The sequence below is a fragment of the Dysidea avara genome, chromosome 7, assembly GCF_963678975.1.
Source record: "Dysidea avara chromosome 7, odDysAvar1.4, whole genome shotgun sequence".
NCBI lineage: Eukaryota > Metazoa > Porifera > Demospongiae > Dictyoceratida > Dysideidae > Dysidea > Dysidea avara.
In genome coordinates, this window is record NC_089278.1 from 19,221,724 (window position 1) to 19,237,892 (window position 16,169).

Here is a 16,169-nt window from a genome sequence, read left to right on the forward strand (position 1 = left end):
TCCCTCCCACCCAAAGCCATGCATTAGATGTGTGTACCAGTGCACCTATTGTTGCATGCACTTTATATAGTTGTCCACAAATACAATTGAACCTTTGTATGCATAACTTAGTTATCTGGAAAATAAATATAAGACCTTGCATGCAATTGACCCCAAATATATTAGGGCAAAAAAAAACTAATATATTTTTAACCCAACATGGCAATTGTGCGTTTACCAAACCACCACCACTAACACCACATGGTGGGAGGCGAAGAGTTATCAGTGCTGTACCCCTGGACATGTTGAAAGTCAGTCAAGTAATCAATATTAACTGAAAAGTAAAGTGTGCTGAAGTCCTTTACAGTAGTTGTGTATTGCCCTGTGTATGTGTCTAAATGGGATACCATTAAATTTCACCCTTCTGCAGACTTAATAAGGAAGTGTAGCGCCTGACTGTAATCTGAAAATAGCAACTCTTTTTGGTTGTCTATTTTCATTCTAACTATACACCTGGCTAAAATATTTGATAAGAAATATACTAATTGTGCAAGATGATTTCAGCAAAATGTCTTACTGGTAATATCAGTGATGTTTCCAACTGCTGCAGCAATATTTCCTGGGACAACATCTCCACTTAGTGCTGGAGGAATGGTGTAACTAAGATCAAACGTTTCTGCCTCTTCTGCAATATCATCCATAGTCACTGGTACATCAATTGTAGTACTAGTAGTTCCAGCAGTGAAGGTGGCAGTGATAGGAGCAGAAGTGTAGTCCACTCCATTACCTGAACAGTCAACACTAACTAACTAGTCAGTCTAGGACACATATCTCTTACCCTCAGCAGATAATGGTGACTGGTCAGATGGTGTCACAGATACAGAAATGTCTTTGTCAGCAGTACCTCCTCTCAACAGCAAGGTTACAGGAACAATACCAGATGACTCAGAGTCAGTGAACACATTTTGAGAAAACTCCACCATTAGTACTGTATAGTGATAAATTGGTAAGTATTAAGTATATAGCAAATTTGCAAGTCAAAATGTGATAGATAATTAACTATAAAATAACTAGCATTTAATGACAGTGTATGGGAACATAAAGATCGTGTGTGTTGTGTGTGTGTGTACGTGTGTATGTGTGTACATGTGTGTGTGTGTGTGCGTGCGTGCGTGCGTGCGTGCGTGTGTGTGTGTGTGTGATAGCTAAATTCAGAGAGAGTGTACAGGCTGTATGTAAACTCTGGGAATCAACATAAGAGACAGATTATAGTCTGTTTGCATTCACCTGAGCCCTTGTTTCTTGTTAATAACTCTTGTTACATGGGCCAGCTGCCCAAACATTTAGTAGCACCACGAAGCCCTTTAAATGAAAACTGTTAATCAAAAAAAGTGCTTTGATATGGGCAAGAATAAGTGAGTTATGAGGCTTTAAAAATATCCCATACATTTAGTATGGATGATTCAGGCGTGCAAACATGTTTACAACATGAAAGCATGCTTGTTCCTGTACAAAACCATTGGGAGTGAACACATCTTCACCTCTTTGATATTACTATATTTGGCGGGGGCTCAGGTGAACGCTTACTGACTATAGTATATGTGCGAGCATTGTAAACAGGAAGGTTTAAAATAGTGTAAGGTGAAGCCGAGCTTCCTTCCTGTTTACAATGCAAGAACGATTAATCCCGAATGCCATAATCCTATTGCAAATTAATCCAACAATCACTGCAACTGTTGCTAGGCAATAGAAATTCAAAAATAACCACTGCAATAGACCAATCACACTTAGCAACTGTTACCTAGCAACCATTATTATGGATTCAAAATGTTTAACTTAGCCATGCTTACCTAGCAACCATTGCTAAGCAACCATATTGTTACTATGACATGGAGCATCTATCATTATGGCAATACTTGTTGTCAAGTCAGACATTTACTTCTAATAGAAACACACCACATTATTTAATAGTATTACAACCTTTCGTCAAGGGAGCTTGACAAACAAGTGTAATACTAATTCTATTGGCTAATTGCTTGACGTATTTCAATACAATATGCCAAGCTGCTATTAAGAGTATTATTGTAACACATTCATTTGTTGGATTAAGTTAAATATTTAGTATGTACAATATGCATAATTTATTCAGAAAATGAAATCAAGACACACGGTAGTGTGTCGTGCGGCCCAAGAAGCCGGCGCGCAACACCCGTGAGTATATTGACAGGAAAAAAACGCAATTTTCGCACCTCCGTAGCTCTGTGATGCCTTGATGAAACAAGACGATTTTTGCTGTGGACATGCCCTCCAACTTCAGCACTCCACATTCTAAATTTGAGCGAAATTCAAGCATTCCCAAGATATGCGACTTCAAAAATTGGCTCAGTTTTTTCGTGTTTTTTTTCCTTCTTATTTTTCTTCCTCTTTTCGCACAATTACAAAAACTGCTATAAAACGCGAATGCCATATCCGATTGCCTTGAAATTTGGCACACAGAAGGGGGGTATAAAGGTGCATCTCAGTGCCAACTTTGGCTGGAATACGATAAACGGGCAAAGAGTTATGAGCGACTATTCACAAAAAATAATACCAATATGTTGTCATGCCTACAGGGTAAACCGTGTATGGGAAGAAGCTGAAAATCGGTGGGTGAATAGGTTAACTATTAAACCTCAAACCTTTTGTGGTTTGAAAAGAATCAAGCTAAAAACCAGGAAGATACAATGAAAAAACCAACAGTGTGTACCAATTATGCAATCGAAATTAGCTAATAAAAAATTACTGTTTGCCACGCCTACCAGATAAACTGCTTGGGCTAATGCTTTGAAAATTGCTGTACAGATGGAGTAATCATCTTAGAAAGGCTCTTCAATGGTGTAGAAGAATCAGACTTAAAGCCACGGAGGTATAACATGAAATCCAACTTGGTGTAGCAAGTGCGAGATCGAGATACTCTAATAGAGCAATCATCCTAATAGAGCAGTCACCCTGAAGAGAATTCAAGAGATCAGCTAGAAACAAGTAACCTGTATAGAGATCAGCTACACACAAGTCACCCTGTAGAGAGATCAGCTACAAACAATTCACCCTGTAGAGAGATCAGCTAGAAGAAGTTACCTTGTAGGGAGTTCATGCAACTATGGAAAGAGATAGTTCAGCTAGAAGAAATCACCTTGTAGAGTTCAGCTACAAAGAAACCACCAGGTAGAGAGTTCAGCTACAAACAAATCACCCTGTAGAGAGATCAGCTAGAAGAAGTTACCTTGTAGAGAGTTCAGCTAACAAGAAACCATCATGTAGAGAGTTCAGCTGCAAACAAATCACCTGTAGACAGTTCAGCTAGAAGAGGTTTCCTTATAGAGAGTGCAGCTAAAAAACAAATCACCTGTAGAGAGTTCAGCTAGAAGAGGTTTCCTTATAGGTGTACTAAATGGTTCTGTGCAGCATTTACATCTCCTATAAAAAATACAAGGCAAAATTAATTGCAGCAGCAGCAGTAGATGTAATGGCTTAATCCGCAAGCTAAACCATACAGAAACTGTACATCCAACTTCAACTACTCACCTTGCGGCACTAGTGTAGTGCGCTCACCAACGTTATTGCCATTTGGACTTGGAGGCTTGTTACAATCATTTGGTGCCTTCTTGGTGGGTGGTCTATGCTTCACTTCTTCATTGTAATCGAATTCATCGTCATTGTCTTCGGCACCGTCATAATCGCCAACATCAGCTGAGCAGCCTCGGGCCTCTCGCGCTGTAAAGTAGGAATAAATTAATTCGCTATACCATGGTGCTGTTATACCTGTAGAAAAACTCTTAATATCTTCCACTACTACGGAGATATTCTCCAAATCGCTCGAATCTTCCATTGAATCAGTTCACGTGTCCCTCTACTACAGATGCCATTTTTATTTTTGACGTAATTTCGGATAAGGCCCATGAATGTTTTTTTAAATGGCATGTCACAGGCTGCCCGATCACATGATGATATTTGGTTAGGAAAAGCTTATGTGAGATATTGTGCATACCAAAGATGCAACGGAGACTATGACCAGTGCCAGCCAAGCTAATTAAGAGGATATAAGAGGGAAAATTGACAAAGATAAAACCGAGCATGTTGCACCTGGGATTAGGCCAGCAAGCTTGTAGCTATTCCAAACAACAGCCAGTGAGGTTGATCACTCAAATGATCCCAATGTTTTACCATCTATCTTGCAACTTGTAAACAAGCTCAACCAAAAAAAATAAATCCAGCCTTCGGGGTATGGACTATCTGGTCTTGGAAACACTATGGATAAATTGTTTACAACTGTTGCTTATACTAGATTGCTGCTTTCTTTTTTCCACACACCATCTCAACCAATTAAAGGGATAGTTTAACTTGGCTATGGTACTTTGCTGACATTTTGAATTTACAATAAATATATATATATATCACCTCATATCAAATATTTTTTAGGTATATGCTTGTCATGCCCTCAATTTTCAATATTCTATCGAACTTCTTGCCTTGGACTGTCCAGAGCAGCTCTAATGGGCAGCACAACTTGTATACAATTATTCTAATCTGCAGCTATTAAGGCATTCCAGGGGCATTGAATTGTACTTATATATTATGGCTAGGATGTAGGACAGATTATGTGGGAAAGCAAGCCATGGAGGTTGTCGGTTGTGCCAAATCATTCATGTTCTGCATGTATGCAACAGCAGCCAACACTAAATATACTGCTGAATGATAAAGATTCACTCTGATTTGCGCTGGCGGCAAACTTTAGCTGATTGGAATGGGTTGAGTCTACTTTCGTTGTGTCAACAGTGCCCAGACTCTCAATCATCTGATTCAAACAGAGGTGCCTGAGTTGTGTGTTTCGGCAAAAAAGAAAAAAAAAAAAAAAGAAAAAAAAAAAAAGATGCATCTACCACTACATGGGTTCAAATATAACATCACAGTAATTTAATAAAGGAAAAACTAGTTGTTTGAGCTTTGTGGAAGAAGTCAGGTACGATTTGAGTTTGACCATTTTAGAGTTGTCACTGCTGTGAATAGACACTATAAAGCTGCCATGTACTCGTAATGCAGCCTGTGGTTCATTGTTTTTACTAATTTCGAGATTGATGTAGCCGGTAGACACTTAGCAGTGGTACAATAATAGCACAACTGACCACATCTCCCATGGTAACCTGCATTCGTTCTTTCGTTTATGTCCACCAGCCACCTGACTGCCAGCTCCACTACCTCATCCGTGACTGCAGATTCCGAGGGATAAATAGGACGGACACGCACACACAGTCCAGGCAGCTGTGCAGTACTCTACATGAATGGTTTAGTGTCTCCTACTTGAGAGATGCTATAATGCTGAGCAGCACTGATGTTTACTATTCCTCACACAGACTATATAACCCAACACCAGTCTCCATTTTTAATCACAATGGCAAAATGCTTCAAGTCCACTTATACTCCAATGGCAACCTATAGCTTCATTCATCCTGCAGTCAGCATAATGCATAGTACAAGCCTCCTAACACCACAGATTCTTTGAAGCATTTATAGAGCTAGCCAGTATGCACAGACAACGAATCCACCTTCCAGGTGTACCTATAGTTGATCCAATATCAGTTACGTATTAATTGTGTTCAACTACTCCCGGCTGAGGTGTAGCTACAGTGTAGGCAGGCGAGGCAGCTGCCTCACCAGGTGTTTGTATCTGAAGTCACTGAACTGGGAGTTGTTGGACCTTTAGATGTATTGAAAGCATCCATTAACAGGGTTTGTATGCTGTTTAGTTCAACTTATAGTGTACATAGTAAGAGTCCATCCAGGTTCAGCTCTAAGTGGATAGTTACTGAGGTTTACTTTTCAGAAACTGGTCAAGCAAGATCGATATACTCTAGTGGAGCAGTCACCCTAATATAGAACACTCACCCTGATACAACATGTAGTCAAGCAAATTTTTAATATAATACTTTGATAGAATTTAACAACTTAAATTGCTCTCACAACCAATCTCAGATGGTCTAGGTTTACCGGGGTAGCATAACCTGACCCCTGTTGATTCCCTGTTATCAATGCTTATAATTGTACTACTTGGGTCAAAGAGTGAGCAACATGCACAGGAGATCTCATGCTTGCCTCATTTCATCATTACAGTCACCATATGCATTTTAGCTGTATTTTTTCACATCTTATTCTGTGTATTAGAACTAAGTTGAATTGCAAGGTCATAACTGTTTATATTGGGTATGTAGAACTAGATCGAACCATCCCTAGCAGGTCCACTCCAGAGTGGTTCAACATGGTTCAGTTTGATACAAGCAGTTCAACATGATTCAGTTTGATACGGCAAACATTTACACCAACCTCGAAATCGTTTTGATTTGAGGACATTCTTTGCGGTGGGTGTGCAGGAAATATCCCAGAGGTTTTACAGTTCCTATGGCTTGGAGGGAAAGGCAGTTGCCTTTCTTTGGCATGCGGAAATTCTTGTGGCTTCAGAGAATGTTAGAATCCCCAAGCATTCCTACCTCCAAGCCTTTGTAGTAAAACATGCTGTATACATCATGTAGAATTGTTGAAAAGGGGCCTATTTGAGAATTAATAGGAGAATCCATGGAACCCTGCACACCTACCAAAACAACGACCATCTGTTGACGGTGGCAACCCACTCACAACAGGGTAAGCCCTGCTGACCGGGTTAAACTGACAAGCAACATTAATGGTTTTGTATGCATTAATAAATTTATTGTCATCAACATCATTGAAGCCATTTCATGGCTGCCACATTTGATTTCACAACTGTTTTCACCCAGTCTTTTCGAAGGTCGTACCTTTTATACAGCTTGGCTGTTTTTGTGTGAATTTCACTTATTTTGTAATTTAATATATGCACCCAAAGCCAATCAATCATACACTGACTTTGAGGTTTGTTTTTACACAAATCATTGTTTTTATCTACAGATGCAATGAATTAGCATAACACTTATTGTTGATTATGATGACAATGATTGGTGCAAGTAGGTCTTAATAATAGTAGTGTTCTACCCTACCAATCTGTACTAAAATGGTTATAATATTGGCTTTGACTCGCTAGAGAAGTTGCAACAGTATTGTATAACAGAGTTTATTTGATTACTTTTATAATGTTAATAGAGTGTACATTTTTAGTATTGCTAATAGAACACGCATAAAATGTTCTATAACAATGATTTTCCATTGGTAGATCATTGAAATTATGAACTTTTGACTATTGAGTAGATTTAGTAAGAATAAAGTAGAAATTAAGTGAGGTGATCAGCCGTGATAGCAGCAGCTCAGTGGTTAAGGATTTGGGTATTCAGTATGGAGACCCCTGTTTCAAACACTAGTAAGTTTTTTCGACATCTTTCATGCACCTTTTTTACCCTGCAATGACTGTTCTATTAGAATATTTTGACACCACGATTTATAGTTGTTTGGCTTTTGCCTAGTAACTCTATAGCTATCAATTCTTTGAGCTATGAGGTTAACCTATACACATATCGATTTTTACCTTATTCCCATAGGTGGTTTAACCTGTAGGTGTGACAACAAGTTGGCCTTTTTTTTAATGCAAATAATCATCCAAAGCTCTATGACTATCAATCAGATTTGCACTAAATTTGGTAACTGATTGTGCCACAATACGTTCTCAAAGCTCAAGAGAATCAAGCTACGTATTTGTATTTTATAATGGTTTTTGTAAAGTGTGCAAAAAGAATAATTTAAACCCCGAGCCCCCTAAATGAAGAAGACAAAAACGAAGAAATTAAGCCAAATTTTGAAAGCTTCACGATTGTATTAGGCCATCTAGCTCAAATTTGGTATGTGGGGTGCTGAAGGTGGAGGGAATTTGCAGTATAAAAATGATTCCAATTTGAGAAAGGAGCATGGAGCTGCTATGCATGTGTGAAAATCGTGTTTGTTTCTTCCTGTAAATATACTCACGGTGTGGCTTGCCGGCTTTCTTGGCTGCATGACACACTAGCGTGTGTCTTGATACTGCACATAACACCTTTTGATTTTGAAAGATAATGCAGTCTTTAAAAAGCACCAAGGGTCCACTGGGGAGGTTCACTAAAATGGTTAGATTCCTCCTTGACCTCGGGTCATTAAACTACAAGAAGAGTCTCATGGTTGGTCTCTAACCATAACAAAGAACAGTAATGCAATTTTCTTGCATAGTAGCTTTTTGGTCCCTCTGTAATGGGACAAATTTTGCAACACAACACTTGTGTCCATCAGGTAGGGAGGACTCACACAAAATTTGAGCACAGCTTCCCTAGCCATTCTCAAGGTGTGATTGACCAAACTTTATTCTTTCTTCCTTTCAAACAATGTACAAAAAAGCAACTGCATAATTCAATTACCTTTAGTATATTTAAAGGCAAACTAGGTACTAACTATTTTGTAAATTGAGCGTTTATTTAGAAAGTCATCAGTATAAACAATACTGTAAAGGCACCATGAGGCCGATTTCTGGTCAATATTTTTTTGTGAGTAAGTGCAAACCTCCATGGTCCCTTGTATACAGTAGTATGATACTTACTGTACTGTGCTTTGAGGTGGATATGCTTAATACACAACCAGCAGCTCCTTTGAAGTATGACATAATCATGGTATATGTGAATACATCTCATAGCTGTGGTTTATATATTATTACTATACCAAAGCATAATAAAAGCTCCAAACTGCTGGTATCCTATTACAAAAACTGTTTAGAGCAGCATTGTGGGTGTACTCTACTTATAATAACATATATCCTAAGCTTGCTTCTGTAATGTTGCTTACCATCATCATTTCCAATAATCACTGTAGCTTCATGAGGGTCAACAACAGTAACACGATCAGGTAGTGAAGAATGGATAATAGTGACATTAAACGTTTCAGCATTTTCCAATATATTATCATCATTTATTGGAACACTAAATGGTGCACTAGTCTGTCCAGCAGTAAATGTCACAGTGTATGGTCCAGAATTATAATCAATACCTCCTCCTGTGGGGGCATATTATGATTACAAATCACTGAAGGAATTAAACTCACCAAAAGCTGTAATGTTTTCATTTGATACTTGTACAGTAATATCAGTTGATGATGGATTACTGAGAACTAGTACAGGTTGTGCTGACCGAGCATCTTCATTAATACTGTATGTTGACTGATTGAAGGATATGAAAATAGCTGAAAGCAGAACAAATTGCAATAAACAAATTTTTATGTTGCATTATACAGCAATTGCAATTAAACTCACTGATGATTACTGTAAAAGCATACAGCTACAATCCCTGGCATGTGGTGCACATACACAAGTGAAGTTTAAGGGTGCTTGTGGCTATACAAGGTAATTTTTGACACATTTCTCTGATGCAACACTTGTTGATAGCAGTGTGCATCACCAATAAAAGTGTTATCTCAGCGGATGAACTTTGAGAGGCAGGTAAAATTTTGAGTGGAGTTTCTCATGCTGCCTTTCGTATGCACTTTGTGTAATACAATGTCTTTTCACTGCTGGCTGACCATTTTCTAAGACAGTCAGACACCACATACCATTGTTTTCGAGGCATAAATGCTTCATAGCAGGTGTTAGAAGGATGCAAAAGAAACCTTGGCTTTGCCTCAGCTTTTTTGTTGCATTATTTGAACACCTCCTACACAGCATTTATGCCTCAAAGACGTTGGTATGTGGTGTCTAACTATAGCATAAAACAATGTTAGATTATAGAGGTATTCAGGATTACAGAGGTGTTGGATTAGAGAGGTTTCACTGTACTGTACCAAACCTAAATTGAATATAAATTTTCCCCAAAGAGGATTTAAGAGAAATTTGGATGTTATCTTGCCTTTGATTGATACCAAAATCAGCTTTCTTTGAATTTTTCTGGGTGCATCTCTTTTAAACTAAAGATCTATCATATCACTAGCAATGTATCACCACATAGGTGTACAATTCAAGTTTAAAAAAAACAATCTGAAAGTGCAGTAGTCTTGAAATCCAATACATTTGTCTAAGAACATCTTCTGGCTATTTAATGTCTCAGTGTCTCGTCATCCTCACTGTTACTATATTGCCTGAGGGAAGCATAAAAATTGACATTACCATGCACAGTTCTCTGTATATTCTGCATAATAGTGTATTTTAGAATGTTTTATCTCGGATCTCCATCATCCTTGTGTATATATATAGAATGCTCTTCAGTTTCATATGTTGAAAACTTTTTGCAATACACTAATTCTATCAAATGTTTGTAATGGATGCATACATCACATTTCTACCCATGCAACCTTCATACTTTAGACTGTTTTCGTCGCAGCAGGCAGCAGTTTTTGACCTACGGGATTCAATTCCACCAAATATTCTATTAGAAGGTCACACAAATGGATGGCGGACCGTTTTACAGAACATGCAAAGATATATTATGACTCTATAATAACTGTGTATATGGCTATGTGTTGTACTTTTCTACTTTTCTACAAAACAAATAAAAATCTGCAAGAAGCTTTTACAGCTACCACCTTAAATCTTCAAAATCCCTCTATTTAACAATAAAATGACTCACCATCATCATCCACTATAGTAATTATAGATTGACCAGGACCAACACGTGTAACACGATTGGGTAATGTGCCACTTCTAATAGTGACAGTAAAATCTTCATCATTTTCCCTTATATCATCATCATTTATTGGAATGTTATATGAAGCCATAGTCATACCAGCAGTAAATGTGACATTGTATGGTCCAGAATCATAATCAACACCTCCTGTAATATTATTAGTACTATTAATATTTTGTGATGATGACACTTCACTCACCAGTGGCAGTATTTACATTGTCTCTAACCTCTACAGTAATATCAGTTGACGATGGGTTACTAAGAACTAGTACAGGTTGTGCATGCCCAGTCCCTTCATTAAAACTGTATGTTGCTACACTGAATCTGACAGTGATGTCTGAAAATAAATTGGGTACTACAACATATACATTAGGCACATATTAAACAGAAATGACCCATTTAAAAAAAAAACAAGGTCAAGAAAAATTAGAAGCTTACTTAAGTAGGATCATGGATACTTGTAGTACACATGTAATCCCTAAATATATCAAGACACACGATAGTGTCGTGCGGTCCAAGAAGCTGGCGCGCCACACCGTGGGTATATTGACAGGAAGAAAGAAAACGTCATTTTCACACTTTTGTATCTCGGTAATCCTTTATCCGATTGGAACCAAATTTGCTACACAGTTGCCCGCCAGCCAGGGGAGTCTACATTCCAAATTTGAAGGAAATCAGTCCAGCCATTTCCGAGATAAGAGCTGCCAAAGTTTCGATTTTTTTTCTTCGTTTTTTTTACTTCTTCGTGTTTTCACACACTTGCAAAAATTGCTATAAAACGCAAATGCGTGCTCCGATCGCCTTGAATTTTGGCACACAGAAAGGCAGTCCAAAGGCGAATCCTAGCATCATATTTGGTGCAAATCCAATGAATGGTTCAGGAGTTATTACCGATTATTCGCGTAAAACAAGATCGATTTGTTGTCACGCCTACAGGGTAAACCGCTTCATAGAATGAGTTGAAATTTGCTATGTAGATGGAGTAACCATCGTAGGAGTGCCTTTTGGTGGTTTGAAAGGAATCGAGATAAAGACCAAGGAGATATGACACAAAACCCAACCTGTGTCACAATTACGCGATCGATTTTTATGAATAAAAAAAGTATTAGTTTTCATGCCTACTAGGCAAACCGCTTAGAGCAATGAGCTGAAAATCGGTGTATAGCTGGAATAATCTTCATAGAAAGTCCTTGCAGTAGTATAGAAGAATTGGATTGCAAACCACTGAGTTATGATTCGAAAGTGAACTCCGTGTAGCAAATGCGAGATCGAGATACTCTAATAGAACAGTCACCCTAATAGAGAATTCAGCTAATTTATTTACTTCATTATAGAATTCGCAAGTTATTCTGTAGGGAGTTCAGCTGCAAACAGTTAATCTTATAGACAGTTCAGCAAGAAGCAAGTCACCCTGTGGAGAGTTAAGCTGCAAATATATCACTGTAGAGATTCAGAACATTACAAGTCACACTGAAGAGAGTTCAGCTATAAACAAGTCATGCACCCTGTAGAGAGTTCACCTACAATTAAGTCACTCTCTAGATAATTCAGCTACACACAAGTCACTGCGGAGAGAGTTCAGCTACAAACAAATTACCCTGTAGAGAGATCAGCTACAAACAAAACACTTTACAGAGAGTTCAGCTACAAACAAATCAACCTTAAGAGCGATCAGCAACAAACAAATCAACTTGTAGAGAGATCAGCTACAAACAAATCAACCTGCAGAGAGATCATCTACAAACAAATCAGCTTGTAGAGAGATCGATTACACTCAAATCAACCTGTAGAGAGATAAGCTAGAAACAAATCACCCTGTAGAGAGTTCAGCTACAAACAAATCACCTTACAGAGAGTTCAGCTACAAAAAATCACCCTGTAGAGACATCGGCTAGAAACTAGACACAATGTAAGGAGTTCAGCTAAAACAAATCAAACTGCAGAGAGATCAGCTACAAACAAATCACCTATAGAGAGATCGGCTACAAACACATCAACCTGCAGAGAGATCAGCTACACACAAATCAACTTGTAGAGAGATCAGCTACAAACAAATCACCTTATAGAGAGATCAGCTACAAACAAATCAACTTGTAGAGAGATCAGCTACAAACAAATCAACCTGCAGAGAGTTCAGCTAGAAACAGATCACCCTGTAGAGAGATGAGCTAGAAGAGGTCACCTTGCAGAGAGTTCGGCTACAAAGAAACCACCACATAAAGAGTTCAGCTGCAAATAAATCACTTGTAAAGAGTTCAGCTACAAAGAAACTGCCATGTAGAGAGTTCAGCCTCAAACAAATCATCTGTAGAGAATTCAACTACAACAAATCACCCTGTAGAGAGTTCAGCTAGAAGAAGTCACCTTGTAGAGTGTTCATCTACACAGAAACCATCATGTAGAGAGTTCAGCTACAAAGAAACCATCATGTAGAGAGTTCGGCTGCAAACAAATCGCCTGTAGAGAGTTCAGCTACAAAAAGATCACCCTGTAGAGGTTCAGCTAGAAAAAGTCACCTTGTAGAGAGTTCAGGTACAAAGAAACCGTCATGTAGACTCTGAGAGTTCAGCTGCAAACAAATCACTCTGTAGAGAGTTCAGCTAGAAGAAGTCACCTTGTAGAGAGTTCAGCTACAAAGAAACCATCACGTAGAGAGTTCAACTACAAAGAAAACACCATGTAGAGAGTTTAGCTGCAAACAAATCACCTGTAGAGAGTTCAGCTAGAAACAAATCACCCTGTAGAGAGATCGGCTAGAAGAGGTCACCTTGTAGAGAGTTCAGCTACAAAGAAACCATCCTATAGATAGTTCAGCTACATTTCAAGTCACCCAGTACAGAGATCAGCTGCAAAAAAATAACCTGTGGGGAATAATTGGCATGTAATAAATATATGTATATAATTTGTATAATTACTAATAAAATCAAAAATAATTGAAGTATTAAAAATCTTCTGTAAGTTCTTTTCTTCTTGCTGTGGTAAAGAAAAAAACACATGGGTTAAAAAAGCCCCAAAGCCAGCCATAGGCCGGCTTTGCAGTATACAAATACAAAAAGAAGTGATGTCTAATCAAAAACAGCCAAGCTGTAAAAAAAGATGCGGCCCCTAAAAAGGCCATAGTGAAAAAAGATGTGAAATCCAAGGTGGCGGCCAAGAAATGGCTGTGATGGTAGGTTAATGGTAAAAATTTTAATAACGACAATTCAGGTGAATTTTGTGCCAAGACCAAGCGGCACCAAATTCACCTGAATTGCCGTTATTAAAATTTTTACCATTAACCTACCATCACAGCCATTTCTTGGCCGCCACCTTGGATTTCACATCTTTTTTCACCATGGCCTTTTTGGGGGCTGCACCTTTTTTTACAGCTTGGCTGTTTTTGATTAGATTATATTGCATTGCAAGTTATTCTGTGGGGAATTCAGCTACAAACAGTTAATCTGATAGACAATTCAGCTACAGACCTGTAGAGAGTTCAGCTACAAACAATTCACCCTGTAGAGAGATCAGCTAGAAGACGTTACCTTGTAGAGATAGTTCAGCTACAAAGAAACTACCATGTAGAGAATTCGGCTGCAAACAAATCACCTGTACAGAGTTCAGCTACGAACAGATCACCCTGTAGAGAGTACAGCTAGAAACAAGTCATCCTGTAGAGAGTTCAGTTACAAAGAAGCCACCATGTAGAGAGTTCAGCTGCAAACAAATCACCCTGTAGAGAGATCAGCTAGAAGAAATCACCTTGTAGAGAGTTCAGCTACAAAGAAACAATCATATAGAGAGTTCAGCTGTAAAAAAAAAATCTATCGCCCTGTATAGATACATTTCAAGTTACCCAGTAGAGAGATCAGCTGCAAACAAGTTATCCGTAGGGAATAATTGACATGTCATAACTGTATGTATTATATATATATATATATATATATATATGTATGTATGTATTATATATATATATAATTTGTACATTTACTGATAAAATCTGAATTAGTTAAAGTATTTAAAATCTGCTTCATCTTTTTCTTCTTCCTGTGGTAAAGAAAAAAAGATAGGTTAAAAAAGCCCCAAAGCTGGCCTATTTATATGCAAATACAAAAAGAAGTGAAATCTAATCCAAAACAGCCAAACTGTAAAAAAAGAGTGCGGCCCTCAGAAAAGCTATGGTGAAAAAAGATGTGAAATCCAAGGTGGCAGCCAAGAAATGGCTGTGATGGTAGGTTAATGGTAAAAATTTTAATAACGACAATTCAGGTGAATTTTATGCCAAGACCAAGCGGCACCAAATTCACCTGAATTGTCGTTATTAAATTTTTTACCATCACAGCCATTTCTTGGCTGCTACCTTGGATTTCACATCTTTTTTCACCATAGCTTTTCTGAGGGCCGCACTCTTTTTTTACAGCTCAGCTGTTTTGGATTAGATCCTTCTTCTTCTTCGTGTTTTCGCACACTTACAAAAATTGCTATAAAACGCAAACGTGTACTCCGATCGCCTTCAAATGTGGCACACAGAAAGGGAGTCCAAAGGCAAATCCTAGCAGCAAATTTGGTGCAAATCCAATGAATGGTTCAGGTGTTATGACCGATTACGCACATAAAACAAGATCGATTTGTTGTCACGCCTACAGGGTAAACCGCTTCATGGAATGAGTTGAAATTGCTATGTAGATGGAGTAACCATCGTAGGAGTGCCTTTTGGTGGTTTGAAAGGAATCGAGGTAAAGACCACGGAGATATGACACAAAACCCAACCTGTGTCACCATTACGCGATTGATTTTTATGAATAAAAAAGTATTAGCTTTTACGCCTACTAGGCAAACCGCTTAGAGCAATGAGCTGAAAATCGGTGTATAGCTGGAATAATCTTCATAGAAAGTCCTTGCAGTAGTACAGAAGAATCGGAGTACAAACCACTGAGTTATGATTCGAAAGCCAACTCCGTGTAGCAAATGAGAGATCGAGATACTCTAATAGAACAGTCACCCTAATAGAGCATTCAGCTAATTTATTTACTCCATTATAGAATTTTATTACATTACAATTATTCTGTAGGGAGTTCAGCTGCAAACAGTTAATCTTATAGACAGTTCAGCAAGAAGCAAGTCACCCTATAGAGTTTAGCTACAAATATATCGCTGTAGTGATTCAGAACATTACAAGACACGCTGAAGAGAGCTCAGCTATAAACAGTTCAGCTATAAATATTTGGGACAAAACTGAAATTTGCTGTTTTGTTCATATTATAATTATTATTCATAAATCATAATAAATTATTTTGTTTTATTCATGTACAGCAAAAGTTATCTACTTTTTCATGCTAAAAACTATACAGCCATGCTTACTGAGTCCTTCCACATGTCCATGACCATTTAATAAGTCTGTATTCCACAAATCGCCAACCACAATGCACCTCGAAATTTTTCTAAGTTCTCTTCGCCATTCACTACTGTATATCAAGGAAGCCATATAACAACAAAATTACAGGATTCCACTGGGTGAGTTCCTTTGGGTAGCATTCATCAAGGCTGAAAGCTGTAACAGCACTTCTAACACTTGGAAGATTG

At 38.1% G+C, this 16,169-nt stretch overlaps 1 protein-coding gene across 1 annotated transcript in view; it reads right to left on the reverse strand.

Annotated features, from left to right (window-relative positions):
• LOC136261089 (adhesion G-protein coupled receptor V1-like) overlaps positions 1–16,169 on the reverse strand; it is a 259,887-nt gene that overhangs the window by 128,403 nt on the left and 115,315 nt on the right. Inside the window, exons 30-35 of the mRNA XM_066055056.1 lie at positions 10,807–10,944; positions 10,551–10,754; positions 9,037–9,174; positions 8,782–8,988; positions 818–967; positions 557–766 (exon numbers count right to left, since the gene is read on the reverse strand). Coding sequence (XP_065911128.1) covers positions 557–766; positions 818–967; positions 8,782–8,988; positions 9,037–9,174; positions 10,551–10,754; positions 10,807–10,944 — 1,047 coding nt within the window. The remainder of the gene's footprint in view (positions 1–556; positions 767–817; positions 968–8,781; positions 8,989–9,036; positions 9,175–10,550; positions 10,755–10,806; positions 10,945–16,169) is intronic.